Source organism: Melanotaenia boesemani, chromosome 16 (assembly GCF_017639745.1).
Source record: "Melanotaenia boesemani isolate fMelBoe1 chromosome 16, fMelBoe1.pri, whole genome shotgun sequence".
Taxonomy (NCBI): Eukaryota; Metazoa; Chordata; class Actinopteri; order Atheriniformes; family Melanotaeniidae; genus Melanotaenia; species Melanotaenia boesemani.
The window spans coordinates 26825068-26842138 of record NC_055697.1 but is presented as its reverse complement, the minus strand read 5'-3'; the positions used below and the strand labels follow the sequence as shown (position 1 = coordinate 26842138).

The following is a 17071-nucleotide window of genomic DNA, read 5'->3' as shown; positions in this document are numbered from 1 at the left end:
AATAGTGGAGGTTTTTACAGGATAGGATCAAACCTTGAGAAAGGTCCAGTCAATTACCCCCACCATAAATTTTACTGTTTGTATATATTCTGTAAAACAGACCTGTCTTTCAAGAAAATTAAAAATCCATTGACCATTGCACCATCTTTTGCTCCTGACTTACTTTTTATAAAGAACTCCATAGATTATTTAGAATTTGGACCTGATGAATTCTCAAAATGGTCTAATTTTCATGACAATATCAATACCAGACAAGCATCATTATAAGTATTTCAAAGATTTTCTCTTTATTAAATTGCAATCTTGTAAAATACAGTAATACTGCCTCACCTGTTTAAAATTGTAAAACCAAATGAATGTTGGTTAAAACATAAGATCTGCCATCTATGACACTGAGGGAGTACATGTCATTATCAGAAGTAATTTGCTTAAAGCTTTGATAAAACAAATGCAACATTTCACTAAAACTGAAGCTATACAGTGGATGACTGAAGCAACAGGCACTAAGACATAAGGGAGAAAAGCAGGCAGAAGGTGGATGGGCAAAACAGACAGATGAGACATTAAATAGAAACAGAGAGGAACAGGATCGTTCTGTAATCTAATGATAATGATGACGGTGTGTGTAGGCTCCAGCTCTAATTATCTGCCACACACTGAAATGGAATAAGTCCTCAGGGAGTGTAAGCTGGAAAGAGGGGGTGAGTGGAGAGGAAGGCGTGTGCTTGGCAACACAGCAGTGATGCAACATGACCCCCTGGTGCACTGCTCTTCTTGTAAGTCCAGACTTATTGCTGCCAGACCCCAACATGCAAAGTATCTCCAACATCAAGAAGAACTCTATGAAAGAACTTCTCTAATATGATAAAAACCTAAATTTATTTTTATATTTAGAATAATTAAATTAGCCAAATGCTGTTACATCTGAGACACTAACCACATGTGCAATAATTGTTGGGTAGCATTTTATTTATGCAGCATTTTCTTTCTTTTATTCATGGGCAAGAAAGTCTCTCAAGCCTTAAATAGATAAATATAAATGAAAATGGTCATCAGGTCTTGAAGTATAAACTCTTTTACAGAGAATTGATCTGTTTAATTTGACCCTGATGCCAAGATTACTAAAACCATATGTGAAAAATTGTGACTGAACACAATAGACGGGACGGGCAATTTCAGTCCTCTAGGGCCACCATAATGTAGGTTTTAGATACTTCATTTTCCAACACACCTGATTCAAATCAAATGGATCTAACAGCTTGTTGGCTGTTTAAATGCATGTACACAATTCTCAAAATGCTCATTATCTAAAACAGTATCATCCCTCTCAGACTGCACCCTATTAGTCTTGAAGACAAATAAACACAATGTGTACATATGTTCACTAACACACACAAAAACACATTAAACCTGACCTTCTCTATATCTGTCTGTCTCCCTGCAGTGAGCTCCAACCAGAGCCATGGGGAGTACCCAGACTGTCGGAGTGAGAGGGAGTCAGGAGGGGAGGCATCACTCCTGGTGTCTCCGCTGGTGGTGGCCGGGATTGTTATAGGTCTAGTCCTCTTCCTCTCCTGCATCACCATCATCGTTGGCAGCCTACGCAAAGACAGTCGACTTAGAAACCCACACCTTCGAGCAAGCTATGGTCAGTCTCTGAGATGTTATTGATTTTCTGCCAAGGCAGACACAACTGATTAATAATGAAGCATCTGACTGACAAACAAATGCTGGACTGAGAAGTAAAGTGTGTAACTGTGTAAGAATTCTGGCAATTTCACATATGAATCCGGCTTAGCTGCCATTTAAAAAGCTATACAGTAGCATACATCGGCTTAATTGGAAGTAAAGACACAACTTACTGTCAAACAATTCACTGAAGATGAAAAATATTAAAGCTGTTGTGTTTTTCTTCATAATATTATCAAATGTCTCAACATTAGCTTGTCTCTGTCTCTCCAGGACCAGACGGTTTTTCTTATGGAGGCTCGGCAGGGGAACTGAGGTCTAGCTGCATAGAGGACTTTCCTCCTGGTTTAGACTTTGACGCGTACAGAGATAATCTGTCACAGATCAATAGTCTGTATCCTGACTCACCACCATGGTAAGTCCTGGTGTCAGTCTGTGGCAGAGTCCTTCAGTTCTGGTCCTCGAGGGCCACTGTCTTACAGGTTCTAGTTGTTTCCCTGCTTGCAATCACCTGTCCTAAATGAATGACTCCTTATAAGGCTTGGGCAGAAGACCAGAACAGGGCGTTGAGATCTGCCTCATTTGAAGCAGGGTGAGCTGAAGTGAGGGAAACAACTAAAACCTGCAGGGCAGTGGCCTTCAAGGACTGCAGTGGAAGAACCCTGGTCCATGGTACAATCATGGCTGTGTTGATCATGTTTACCTATTTGATATATTCATTTCCTTTTCTACATGAAAATCAATAAAAAAAGATCAATTCTGATTATTCTGAAGTTTAAATTTATATTAGATAAACTAAGAAAGCTGTGAAATCTAATTGTCAATTTGGGATTTAAAAAATAATGTTTCTGAAATGCGTAACAGTAGATTTGTTTGTATGTAAGAAACTCACATTAAATCTTAAGTTATCCACAAGTAACAGCAAAATAAGAGAGTGGACCCTCCTTTTTTGCCAATTATGTCAAATGTCAGCATAAAATGTAACTGACCGTTCATCCAGCGTCCCCCACTGCTCTCAGTCTACTTAGTTTGACCCATCTTCTGTGGTAATCCATTTATTAGAGAGCTCTGCTACCTTTCTTGCCCTTTAGAGGGGTGCCAAAATGATTGTGAATCTTCTGTGTCTGTGTGATGGAGAGAGGGAAAGAAAGAGATTTCTAAAAGCCAATGTCATGGTGTTTTTGATCTAAATGTCAGCTGGCCTAATTGGCAACTTTAATAATTCACATAAATCCCTACCCTGCAGTGTGTATGGACCTCCTCCTCCTCTTTGCACTGCCTTAAACATTCACTCTTAATTCAAATTATCCCATCTGAGGCTAGATTGCATGTCTTCATTTTAATTTCATAGTGGATGTTTTTTTTATTTCATGGGAGTGATTGCAAACTTCTGTTTCAACCCTTATTTTATCTTTATCAGACCTTTTGATGTTGTTGAGTAACTTGTCTTCTTTACAAGTCACCTACGGCATCAACGCAGAAGCTGAACAAGACTTGAACTGATATTGATTTTCTTTGGACATTCACCACACCACTGCACCCTCCTTTGTGCTGAAGTTTCAGCCGACTCAGCACAGTGTTGGTGATATTCCGTATGGATCTCAGCTCATGCTGATTCAACAGCGCCGCACAGTTCTTGCGGGTTTTTTAGCCTAACATTCATCATGTTGCATTTGAAGATAGTCCACGCTTTGGGATTGTGGTCTGGAGGCCTATCCCAAAGCTTGTGTTTGTGTTGTTGTTTTCACAGACAATGCATTATCCTGCAGGACAAATACAGTCATGGACAAAATTGTTGGTACCCTTCGGTTAATGAAAGAAAATATCACAATGGTCACAGTAATAACTTGAATCTGACAAAAGTAATAATAAATAAAAATTCTATGAAATTTAACCAATGAAAATCAGGCACTGCTTTTCAACCATGTTTCAACAGAATTATTTAAAAAAATAAACTCATGAAACAGGCCTGGACAAAAATGATGGTACCCTTAACTTAATATTTTGTTGCACAACCTTTTGAGGCAATCACTGCAATCAAACGATTCCTGCAACTGTCAGTGAGACTTCTGCACCTCTCAGCAGGTATTTTGGTCCACTCCTCATAAGCAAACTGCTCCAGTTGTCTCAGGTTTGAAGGAAGCCTTTTCCAGACGGCATGTTTCAGCTCCTCCCAAAGATGCTCAATACGATTTAGGTCAGGGCTCATAGAAGGCCACTTTAGAATAGTCCAATGTTTCGTTCTTAGCCATTCTTGGGTGATTTTAGCTGTGTTTTGGGTCATTGTCCTGTTGCAAGACCCATAACCTGCGACTGAGACCAAGCTTTCTGACACTGGCCAGCACATTTCTCTCTAGAATCTCTTGATAGTCTTGAGATTTCATTGTACCGGCACAGATTCAAGACACCCTGTGCCAGATGCAGCAAAGCAGCCCCAGAACATAACAGAGCCTCCTCCATGTTTCAAAGTAGGGACGGTGTTCTTTTCTTCATATGCTTCATTTTTCCATCTGTAAACATAGAGCTGATGAGCCTTGGCAAAAAGTTCCATTTTTGTCTCATCTGTCCATAGGACATTCTCCCAGAAGCTTTGTGGCTTGTCAACATGTAGTTTGGCTTTTTTATGATTTGTTTTCAACAATGGTGTCCTCCTTGGTCGTCTCCCATTAAGTCCACTTTGGCTCAAACGACGACGGATGGTGCGATCTGACACTGATGTTCCTTGAGCTTGAAGTTGACCTTTATTCTCTTTAAAAGTTTTTCTGGGCTCTTTTGTTACCGTTCGTATTATCCGTCTGTTTGATTTGTCATCAGTTTTCCTCCTGCGGCCACGTCCAGGGAGGTTGGCTACAGTCCCATGGATCTTAAATTTCTGAATAATATGTGCAACTGTAGTCACAGGAACATCAAGCTGCTTGGAGATGGTCTTATAGCCTTTACCTTTAACATGCTTATCTATAATTTTCTTTCTAATCTCCTGAGACAACTCTTTCCGTTGCTTCCTCTGGTCCATATTGAGTGTGGTACACACCATGTCACCAAACAGCACAGTGACTACCTGTAGCTTATATATAGGCCCATTGACTGGTTACAAGATCGTAGACACCTGTAATGCTAATTAGTGGACACACCTTGGATTAACACGTCCCTTTGGTCACATTATTTTCAGTCTTTTGTAGGGGTACCATCATTTTTGTCCAGGCCTGTTTCATGAGTTTATTTTTTTAAATAATTCTGTTGAAACATGGTTGAAAAGCAATGTCTGACTTTCATTGGTTAAATTTCATAGAATTTTTATTTATTATTACTTTTGTGAGATTCAAGTTATTTCTGTGACCATTGTGATATTTTCTTTCATTAACCGAAGGGTACCAACAATTTTGTCCATGACTGTACATCATCTATGAAGGGATGCACCTGGAAGCAGCGGGGTTTAGTGGTGTTTAAATGATGCTTGGTCTAATGTGGGTCAAGAGGTTGTTGCTATAAGCAACTTCAGCCCCAAAGGGGTTCCTGACAATTTCATTCAGTAGCAAGACAGTGAACACACAAAGTCTGTACTTCTGTACTACTTACTGTTTCAGCTCAATTAGTAAGAAGATGAAAGTAACAGTAAACAGCATCACGATGATAGAAGAAAAAAAGGGGAGCTAGCAGACTACGTCAGTACTTTGGCGGAGAACCAGAGTGTTCTGGACTGCCTGTGTGAGCGCCGGACTTTTTGGCCTGCATGATGGGAGTGCAGCCAACACAGACACAAATGCACATATCTACACATACATACAAATGATACATTTTGTTTATCATAATTCTGGCAAGTTGATGGTTGGAACATTGTCAACAAGCAGGTAGCTGCAGTCATGTGATGCTCCTGCAGGGTGTGCATGTGTGTGTGTGTGTGTATTTATGTATGGGCCACAGATGGTTGGGGGAAACTCAGAGAACTCAGATCAACAGCTTACCTACTGAGACTGTGAACGTTAACGCTTCCGACACAAACACACACAGTCACACACAGATACATACACATGTATGCACTCTCACCTTGAAGTGACTCACACTCACAGATCAGTGGCGCACCTGTGGAGACTGAAAGCTCCTGCTTCCTCTCAGAGAGAAGCTGGGCAAGCTTCACACACACATACACACATGCGTGCACACACACACTCATCGTTTTCTTATTTGCGTTTCCTAAAAAATTTGTTGAACCTTTCAAAAGTAGAAATGCTATACAGCAGGGATCCCCAACTCTGGTCCTCAGGGCTCACTGTCCTGCAGACATTCAATGTTTCCCTGCTTCAACACACCTGACTCAAATTAATGGCTCATTAGCAGACTTGTTCAGAGCTTGTCGGAGATCTATTTAATTTGAACCAGGTGAGTTGCAGCAGTGTTAGTGGGCCTTGAGGACCAGGGTTGGGGATCCCTGCTATACAGATTTCAAAGCAGTGCTTACATTAGAGTAGAAGCATGTGAAAAAAAAAATATATATATATATATATATATACACTACCGTTCAAAAGTTTGGGGTCACTTCCCTATTGAATCCCATGGCAAAGTGACCCCAAACTTTTGAACGGTAGTGTATATATATATGTATGTATATATATATATATACACACCATATATATATAGCATCCATATACATATATATATATACAGACACACTTTTTTTTTCTTTCTCCAGTAGGAATTATGTGACTCAAATTGCTCCATTGGTCTTTTAGCCATGTGATACTAGTCAGTTGACAGAAACCAGCTGCCTGAGAGTGAACAAAATAAATTAAATTGTGACAATTAGTGAAAAGAATTTTAAAGAAATACATCTAAAGTTTTAAAGGAAGCTAATGCTTATGTTAGATTTATGTATCCTTGAACTCATTTCTGTCTGTGACATTAAAATCTTTACAAATTTTTAAATGGTGCATTTCATGTTGCACTTTCAGAACTGAACTTTTCCATTTTTTTACAAAAACCAAGAAAACCATTGAGATTTAAAATCTTATTTACAAGTTAGTTCTAAGATGACAGCAATAAAATTTGAAAAGATAACATGTGAAATTAGTTAATTGTAATGCATTAATGTAATTGTAACATTTAATATTTTATGAAAAGAATTTTGAATTGTCTTGTAGATGAAATGTGTTATACAAATAAACTTGCCTTGCCTGTCAGTCAGAGTCAGGAAAATTTAGGGATAGCCCCAAAATTCATTATAAAACTTGCATTATCTTCATGGAAACGACCTTCATGCGTCATTTCAAACAAATGCAAAATCGTAAGAGAGCACGTTAGCAGAGCTGTAGCATGATTTATGAATATATTTTTTGTTTGCTACACTTTAGCTGCCAGCTCACACACAGTGATAAGAAAGACATCTTTGTAAACAGCAGTCTCTGCTTTTATATGACACCTTGTTCGTGTGGTTTGCTTTAAGTGGAAAAATTAAAACGGGCACACTGTACCCGTGTTTTATTGCATTCCCATCTCATTGCTTGGGGTTTGAATTGTGTTTTGTTTGGATGCCTGTGCTTGCTAGAGTCTTTTAGCTGAATTTCTTTCTGAGATTTCAGAATGTTACATGTTGGAATTGGTGCTTCCTAGCGTGTACAAAGATGTTCTGAACTGCACGTATCTCAGACACTATTATACTGGGCAGCATCTGATAAAATTTGTAAAATCAAATCATGCTTTTCCTACGCACACACCTCGGCTGTGCAGTGTGGTTTCTCTTCCTTTCTCAGTGGTTCAAAGCACAGCCGTGCCAGCTATAATGTACACCCATAAATACACACACTCACATGGACACACTCAACCATATGCTGTCAGTTGTAGCTAGAGCTGTACGGTGCTCAGCTCTGTGGAGCGTCACAACCATTGCATGAATAGATGCCAAAGGTCCTCCCTTTCTACTGACCTGTGTGTATCTGGCTTCCACTTCCAAAAACAAGCACTGGCTGTACAGAAAGGTGGGCTTATTGCTGAAAGAAACTTCCACTGCATGCAGGAACAGGATGAGACACTATTTACTCACTAATATCTGTTGATTGACAGCGTTCATGTGCAAAATCACAAATGAGTTGTTTTTTTTTTGTTTGTTTGTTTGTTTTGTTTTTTTTTAACTGTTTCAAAAAGAGAGAAATTCTCCATAGAGCTGCCAACAGAAGCAGTACAGTCAATCCATTAACTAAGTACATGAATATATCTCTTCATCACGAGGATCCAGCTTATGTCAGGATAGATAAAACAAAAATAATGTTTAACGTTACATACATATATCCTGGATTTATCCTGATCAGCCTTGAGATCGGCCATCAAATGATGACATTCACCATGCTATTTCCTTGTTTGTAAAATAGAATGTACCGAGGATTGTCTTTTTCTTTTGTTTAATAGTGTCAACAGCAAGATTTTTGTCAATTCGAGGCGAAAGCGTCTGACTCTTCATCCTTCATGCCTTGTCTGTCACGGACTGCTTTGAAAATGTCAAAATTTCCTCCAAAATCATAACCAATCAAATTTCTTGGAGACAGGCAATCCAATAGCGCGATGAGCGATGCTGTCGCTGTTGTTTGTTGTGTCCCATGTGTTGTGTTTCACCTTGGTTTCCCCCCGTGTATCGAGCCCATTTTAGTCTGGACTCTTTTAACACAATATGTAACCCTTATATAGCCAAGAACACAGAGGTCACCATTTCTGATTGTTATCAGAGTGTGTAATTTTACTGTATCCGCATTACAATGAACTCAGACCTAATGTTTTCAAGACTTTGCTCGTCGTCTATACATCCAGAGAAATGTACACTATCGCCCCCCTGTGGTCACAGATTCTGATGGGTCACAGATTTTGGTGTAACACCTGCCCTACCGTACACAGACACTGCACGAGTAAATCCAGCTTAAGCAATAACGTCCATTATCGATTGATAATAAAAGGTTTTAAAACAATTTACATAATGGATCTGGATCTCAAAACAAAACAGGCTGATAAACAGAATCCAGTTGTGTATCTCCTTGGATGTATCTCACGGGTAGCAAATTATTTTTACTCTAGCCACACCTAGCTAACACACATAACAGCAGAACACACAAATGGGCAAAACCTACATTCATTATCTAATGTGAGGTTTGTGCAAACAGACGTAGCAGAATCCACAGTGGGAGCTGAGGAGCATATTACCCCTGAGAGGCCAGAGACACAGAGGTTTACAGTGTGTGTTTACACCTCATTGTGGCTGCTGCAAACTTTCCACTGTCTTCAATTTTCACCTCAATAGGCTAATTTCACAAATGTACAAGGTCACAAAATAAATAAATAAATAATCTGGGTAAAACTGAGAGAAAGATCAATAGAAAGTCTGATAATATCATTTTAAAAAAATCCAAAAGAACTGCTTATGTTAAAATTATAACTTTGAAACATTTATTTATTGTATTTATTTTATTCATAATTTTATTTTATACAATGAAGAAGCGGATAAATCTGCATGTGGTTCACAATAAGTTTAATTGGAATTAAAAATAACTGCTATTCCTCTGTGTGAATCCAGATCCAAGTTATCTTTTCCATTAGACATCAGAAGTGATTCAGTTACATGAATAAACAACCTTAATTACCTTATTAAAACCTGTAATTACTAAAATAATAAAGCGACCACACTTATTTACAGTAATGGCTCTAATTTTTAATTACTGGATAGATTGATGGGATCACAGAACTTCTTCTGTTCCTTTAAGCTTGTTAGTAGTGAGATTAAAGCCCAGTTTAAAAGGCAGAATGTTGTTCATGAGATTCTGGTTGTGGTTAAAGTTCAAGTTCATGTTAGGATGTGGAAGATGATGTCCATGGTTCTTTAAGCATTTGTAGAGAGGTTCATGGTTAGGAACAATGGGATATATGGAAATAAAGGTGTTTCACACAAATGCAAGAAAATGTCATTTAAAGAAGGAGCCAAGAAAGTAATAGAGACAGAAAATCTCTCTGAACACACGCTTACAGCAGTAGAAGCAAACTGATTTAATTAACCACTGTGCTGATTGAGTTACTCTGAATTACTGCTTCCTGTTGTCCCATCCTTATCTGCCAACTGCTACACACACATGCAGTTATTTTATAATTCTGTTTTCTATTTACTGTTATTCGATTTTACAATCTCCTCCATCCTCTCCTGTTTCTGCTTAGTAAAGGAGAAAGTCGGCAGAAATCAGGAGTACATCAGAAAGTCAGCTTTTTGGAAATAAAATGGTTTTGAAGGCAAAAATCACGTGTTTGCCAACACTAATTCCTGTTGTGTTAGACTATGCATTGATGTTGAAAAGTTGCATTTTTACATCACAAATCTCACTGTACTTTGCTATTGAGTACCCAATATGGCTTTATGGGCTTGATTCTGTATCATACAAGTGTTGTATTACCACCAGGGTGGCTTTTCTATTAGAACCACTGATTATGTAATTTCATACTGACTGTGAGCTTGTTTTTGCTTCTCCAGTTGATTAACTCATGCTGGTGTTTGCTCACCATTTTTGGCTCACTGGTAAGTGAAAGATTCAGTGAGTAAATGATTTTTTAAGCTGCTTATGTGTTTTGTTGAATCTACTTTTGGTGTCCCCTATTCTATCAGCATTTGGTTGACTTTCTAGTGGTCAAATCTCTGAACTTCCTTCTCCCTTAAATTTTCCATTCTAAGCTCAGGTGATTTTCACCCTAACTGCAATGGTTTTGAACGGCTACTCACCTGACATTACTGTTCTAGGGTTAAGTTACAGTACATTAATTATACTGTGCATCAAAAGAATGTATAGTTACTTACATGTATTGCATGTTTTGATGTTGTTAAAATTCTCTGGATAGCTTTGGATGTTTATTTTATTTATCCCAGAGGAAAATTACAATGTTGTAGTAGGGTTTTTCTTGTTCATTTTTCAGTTGGATAGATTCAATTTAAGAGATTCAAAGTGAGCATTTAAGCCTTAAATCAAACGCTGACTGATTTTAATTTTAATTTTGTGTAACAAAATTTAAAGGTCACTTATCTTAAACCTGTATTTTTATTGGTATTTAATCATAGCTGTTGTGTTCTTATTCTCTTAGAATGAGCCATTTATAACTACTTGCTATGGGTCCACATACATGGCAGCTACCATATTTGTGTTCAGGTGTAACAGTTTGTTGTCTGGTGATGGTGTGGATTGAAAGGTCGTTTCCTTCTGTCTGTGATCTTTTTGTCTCCTTTCTTCTTTCCCTTTTGCTCTTTTTGCTGTTTTCCATCTTTTGCTTTCCCCTCCGGTCAGGTCCAGCAAGATTACATAGATTTCGTGATTCAAAGTAAATAAATTAATCAGATTATCAAGAGGAGCCTTACCATAAGCCTCCCCTTGGCAGAGCAAATTTGTTCAGCACGATACAGCAACCAGATTATTATTTTGCTTGCTATGATCCTGGACAGGACAAGTTAAAAAAAAAAAAAAAAAAAAAAAAGAAGTAGTTAAAGGTAGTGCAGTCATCACTGCACATGTGGCCACTGGATCGGCTGCCACTGGATTTTGGCCACTGACGGCTACCATCCATCCACAACTGTATTTGGCATTTAATGTAATTTGCATGCCCATCTTTACCACTAGATGTCAGTAAATCTTACACATTGTACCTTTAAGCTCATTGAAAGTTGTCTTTTAACTACAAATCAGTGCTGACATTGTCTGAGAATAAAATTAGCAGGATGATCTTTCACAGCTACATACTGTATGTCACAAGAAATGAGGACTACAAGAAGAAGAAGAAGAAGAAGAAAATGAACTAATTAAAGCTGTGCTCTCACATTCTTCAGAGTTTGCCAGCTTCATATCACTGATAATGTCACTTTTGTTTTCATTTTTATAGCTATGATGAGTGTGTTGGCCCTGGTTCGACTCAGATCTACATCCCCACAGATGACCCACCTCCATACTCTCTACTGGACCCCTGTGAGAACGGGGCGGAGTCAGAAGAGCAGCCAAGTCCAGATGCTTCAGCCAGTGCTGCCTGGCTCTCCCCCTCCCACTACCCCTTGGGACTGCATGAGCACCAACACATTGCATCCATCTCCTTCCCGCTGGAGGCAGCGCCGCCTTATGAGTCAGTGCTGGCTGAACAAGGACAGCCCCTCCCTCTTATGCCATGTGACCTTTATAAACACCAATCAGAGAGGGGGGACGATGGAAGCTCCCAGCAACTCCCAGCAAACCAGATCTCTTAGGACAATTAATTTGTTTTCTTCACTCAAGCTGTTGGCCTTCCCCAGTTGAATTAAACTAACGCTCAGATGCGGGGAAAAGGTCGTTAGGAGCAGCTGTGACACCAAGCAATGGACACCAGTGGGATGTACACATTGTTCACACATCTGCAAACACCTTATGAGACTCAGATGTCACTGTGGACTGCAATGCAGCCAGTGTGGTCAGAGCATTGAACCACCACATTACTGGAATGACCACTCATCCTAGTAATGCTCCATTGGACAGAGACTCATCTGTTAAATTACTTAGTTCATTTACTCCCATGTCTTCAATGTTATTGTTTCTTAAATTAGGACAGATATAATAATTGTTCATTGTGTGGAGTTTAAGGTACCAAATGAAGAAAAACAGTGATTTTTAATTGTGTAGTTTAGGTTATACACACGGACACCAAGTACCATCCTTCAATTATTTTTTTATTTGTTATCGTAATACCTTACACTACAAACACACCACATATCTAAAGTCTCTATAGGGTGTTAACAATAGAGCAGTGTGCTGTTCTCTAGCTTCCAGTGAGATGATAGATCTTAGTTATTAGAAGAAAGACTGTGATGAAATAGTTGTGACCACAGCAACCAAAATAACCGAAGGAGGACTTTTCAGCAGCACACTTTGTTGTTATGAAAGATAATGCTAAATTCTTGCAGCATGCATTTGTCACCACAGGAGAGGGGTCTCGATTTATTCAGTGTTTGCCATAACTCTCAAGGGCTCTGGTTTTAATATCAATGCTGAAACTAGGCACCAGCAGAAAAATGTAGCTCGGAGCCTTCCTCCTCATGAGGTTTGGTTGCTGGAACAGAGACGTTACACAGAAAACTGTAGACTTTATCAAACCATTCCCTGAGAAATAGATGCTTCTGGCACATGAAAGAGTTTAATTGGACCTTGATCAACATTTTCCATCCTGTGTCCCAGTCTGGAAAACGTTTGGTTTGTGTTTGTCAAACTAAGATATCTGTTAGCATCGTTAAAAAATAAAGTTAATATGAGCTGTAATTCAAAGACCATACTCAGATGGTGAAAAATGTCTATATTGTGTAAAAAATAAATCAGTCATCAAGAAATTTGTAAAAGAAAGAAAGAAAGAAAGAAAGATCATGATGAGGTGACATTTCTGGTTTCAGTCCACACCCAAACATTTCAATTTACCGTCATTTACAAACCACCAATTCTGCTTTATTCACACAATTATAAGTTACATTGCATGTGTCATGTTTGATGTATCATTTTCCTAATCAGGGACACAGCAAATGTTGTGAATGTTATTGTCTTTGAATGTATTTATCCTAAGAGAGATGAAAAATTTCACAACTGCATAACACTTTAAAGGCAAAGAAAATCAATGCCCGTTGGAAACATTTTTAGTGTAAATATGAGGCAGAGTGAAGTGCATTTAAGAGGAAAATAACAGATTTTAGTTTGGAGCTAGTTTTAGTAACTGTGGCAATTCTTGTTTATTCTGATCACACTGTCTCACATCAAAGCCATCAGTCATACCTAACATTTTACATTCATTCTAAAATGCATGAATTCCACACAAAATGTACTGTTGCAGTGGGCTCAGAAGCAACAAACGAAGTGGATAAAGGACATCAATATAGCAAAGTTAAGGTTTTGTTGGAATAATAGCCCCAGCTTGATGCATCGCTTCAAAACAATCTTTATTTAAAGCATGAATTTAACATATTTTTATGAAGCAAAGGAGCAGTGTTTGTGTGTGTGAGGAGCGTGTGGAAGATAAACCTTGGTTATCCTGGAGACACTAAGACCTGTAGACACCATTTATCACCAGTTATTGAAGCAGGAAGTCTTGAGACTGAGCTTCTGTAACAATATAAATGTTGTTTTTGTAATTTGTCTTTATTTATCCAGATTATGAGTTTATTTATTTTCTACTTTGATTCGGAAAATGGTCATTGTGCGATTGTGCTGTGTTGTATTATGTTTGACAATGTGCCTAGATGCTCCCATGACTGTTAGCCTAAACATTGTATCTATAATTATCTTAAAGTAACCCATTACATGCTTTTTGCTGATAAACATCTGATGGTCACATATTCATTTATTGATGTGAGTTTGAAAAAATGCCTTTCACTGAATCATTATTAAGCAAGTTATAATGATGGGGATGATTTATCCAACGGGGGAAAAAACATAGTTTTGATTGTTTTAAGCTTCACAAGATCACATCTTCTAGTTTGGGAGCAGATAACATAACTCACATCCTCAGTTTTTATATGAAAAATGCAGTACACTTCTATAAATAAGCATTATATATATATATATATATATATATAGAGAGAGAGAGAGAGAGAGAGAGAGAATTAAAAAACGTCCATACCAAGTCTTAAAATAGAAAAATTTCAAGCTTTTTACCTGTTATTTATTTTACGTAACATTAACCAAAATGTAGAAGCAGTGTATGAATAACAATGTCCACCCTCACTGTCTCCCTAGGAATTAAGAGGGTAAATAGCAGTCAGGTGGTGTTAATCAAATGCAGTTGGTTAATTAACAATAAGTAAGTGTGATCACTTCTATAAAAGCAGAAATTTTGGCATTTTGCTGGTCTGGTTCATGTAAAAGCTGGTGATTTTAGAGAAGCAACTGTTGAAGGGTAATGAAGCCATATATGAACTATTTGTCACCATTCGTTCCATCAGTGAGAATAATAATTCACAAATGGAAAAGCTTTTAAGACAGCTACCAATCATCTCAGGAGTGGATGTCCTAGCGAGACTGAGAAACTGCAAAAAACCCAAGAGCTACACCTAAGAGTCAACATGCTTCAATCAACGTGTTAAATCTTAAAATCTGTCTCAGTACAATTACAAAAAAGCTGAACAAAAGAAATTGTCCTTAGGGGAGACCAGACCAAAGAGGAAATGTTTTGTTGTAATGCACAGCATCATGTTTGGAGAATATTAAACTCAGCATATCAGTACAAACACCTCATACTGTAAAAGAGTCATTGAGTTTATTCTTGAGTCAAAAGTGCCATCTGCTAAAGCTTGGCTCAAACTAGCATACACAATGGAACAATGACACCAGGCTTAAAAGTTAAAGAGTCAAAGTTTCGCAATGGCCTTGTCAAATTCCAGACCAAAATCTGAATGGTTTGCAATAAAGTGGTTAATCACTGCTGCAAACCTCAATGAAGTGAAGCCATGTTGTGCAGGAAATTGAGGCTAAATTCATCTACAATCTGATCCTGATGATATACAGAAAAATTACTACTTCAAGGTACTTCTGCTAAAAGTGATTCAGCAAGTTATTCGGTCATTTTTGTATTTAATATTTCACATTCTGTTTCTGAATTTTTGTTTCGTTTTTTAATTGGGTATATAATAACATTGTATAAATCTACCATGTGTCGCTGTTCACCTGATGTTGATCTAATTTTAAATCTTATGACCAGAAGAGTTAAAGGATTTTATACTTTTTTCATGTGGCAAACAAAAAAAGATTAAGTATCTGTTGTCAGTTGTATCCACTTTCCACACTTAGTTACTTTGCTTCTTCTTTAAGTCTCCTTCAACCCCAGCATTTCTCACACAATTTCTTGCAGGGTTAAGTTAATCTATAGACATGTCCAGAAATTAGCACCCAAAACACAATTTGAAGTTAATATACTTTAATTTTATTCAAAAGGAATAATTTAAACCGATGTTCCCTAAGTCACACATAACACCCAACATATGTGTCACACATAATACCCAACATTCTTCATATGTTGAACATTTTTGAGGAAGCAGACAGAGCCTGTCAGTCATCAGAAAACGAGCTTTACAAGAAACCCAAACCAGTTTTACTGTCACTCACTAGAGGGTGCAGCAGAGCTATGATAGGAAATTCAGCTTTATTTGAATCCACTTCTTTAAATCACTCTGAGAAGGTGGTTTGATTCTTAAACTTAATTAGATTTAGAACAGTCATTTTTCTCTGTATTGCTGTGTTTATATAGAATGAGAAGCAAGATGATGCTTTATTAGATTAGAACAGAAGTGAAAATGTAAAGACAGTCAGTATTACAGTATCTGTTCATTTTAAACACGTACCGAGAAAGCACTTGACTCCATTCTGTGTCAGACTAGAAAAAATGTATTTCCAATGCATCAGTCTTACACTTGTTTGCATATGGTTGCACCAGCTTTTACTAATTTGTAGGCACAGTCTCTGTAAGTAAATGATATGTAAGCGTCCCCATCAATCTTCCTCTGTTTTTCTTCCTTTATGCGCTAAAAATAATCTTCTTAAATAATGTTTCATTACTTTGTACATTCAAATGTTTTGTAAAAGTTTTTTTTTGTTTTTTTTTTTTTCTGTAGAACAGAGTGAATAAATCTGAACTCATCAAATCTATGTGGTTGCTTTTTGGAAGACAGAAAGACTGAGACACAATGACATAACAGATTCATATTAAAGAGTTTATCTTATAATCCCATTTTTCCTTTTTTTCTTTTCTTTTTTTTTCAAACGTTGTCAAAAGTCAAACATTGGCTGTTTGACTTTCCTGGTCAAACAGCCAATGTTTGACCAGGAAAGTCACAATGAGATCATAGACCTCTTTTAAAGGGAGACCTGGTCAAGAAATGTACCAGCACAACCCACAAACAGGATGCAACCACAATTAAAAACAGTTTTTTGTATATTTATAGATTTATATATTTATTATTATTAGTTATAATTTATTTTTCATTTATTTATTTTCTCAGCCATCCTAATGACTGCATATGTATATGTCAATTACTATATGTATACTTTTCCTTCATTTTCTCTCAGTCACTTGCTTACTAGGTCCCATCTGTTTTGTTTAGCTTATTTTCTCTTTCCTGTATGTTAGCATAACTTACCATGTCCCTGCACCCTCTGTCGATTTTTGTTAATGCTTAGCCCTGAATTTAAAGAAAATCTTGATTACAGTAATATATATATATATATATATATATATGCTTACAATAAAGACAGAAAAAACAGTAAAAAAGTAAATTAAAATAATGACAGGTTAATGATTGCATTTTTATGTCTTTCAAATTAGTTTTTAAAATTAAAAGAGACAAGGTCTTGAAGGTGTAAGGTGTTTTGTACAGTCTCAGCTG

At 37.4% G+C, this 17071-nt stretch overlaps 1 protein-coding gene across 1 annotated transcript in view; it reads left to right on the top strand.

Moving 5' to 3' along the window:
* bean1 (brain expressed, associated with NEDD4, 1) overlaps positions 1-14174 on the top strand; it is a 52654-nt gene extending 38480 nt beyond the window's left edge. Inside the window, exons 3-5 of the mRNA XM_042009861.1 lie at positions 1445-1648; positions 1963-2104; positions 11572-14174. Coding sequence (XP_041865795.1) covers positions 1445-1648; positions 1963-2104; positions 11572-11926 — 701 coding nt within the window. The 3' untranslated portion in view covers positions 11927-14174. The remainder of the gene's footprint in view (positions 1-1444; positions 1649-1962; positions 2105-11571) is intronic.
* Positions 14175-17071: the final 2897 nt, after the last annotated feature.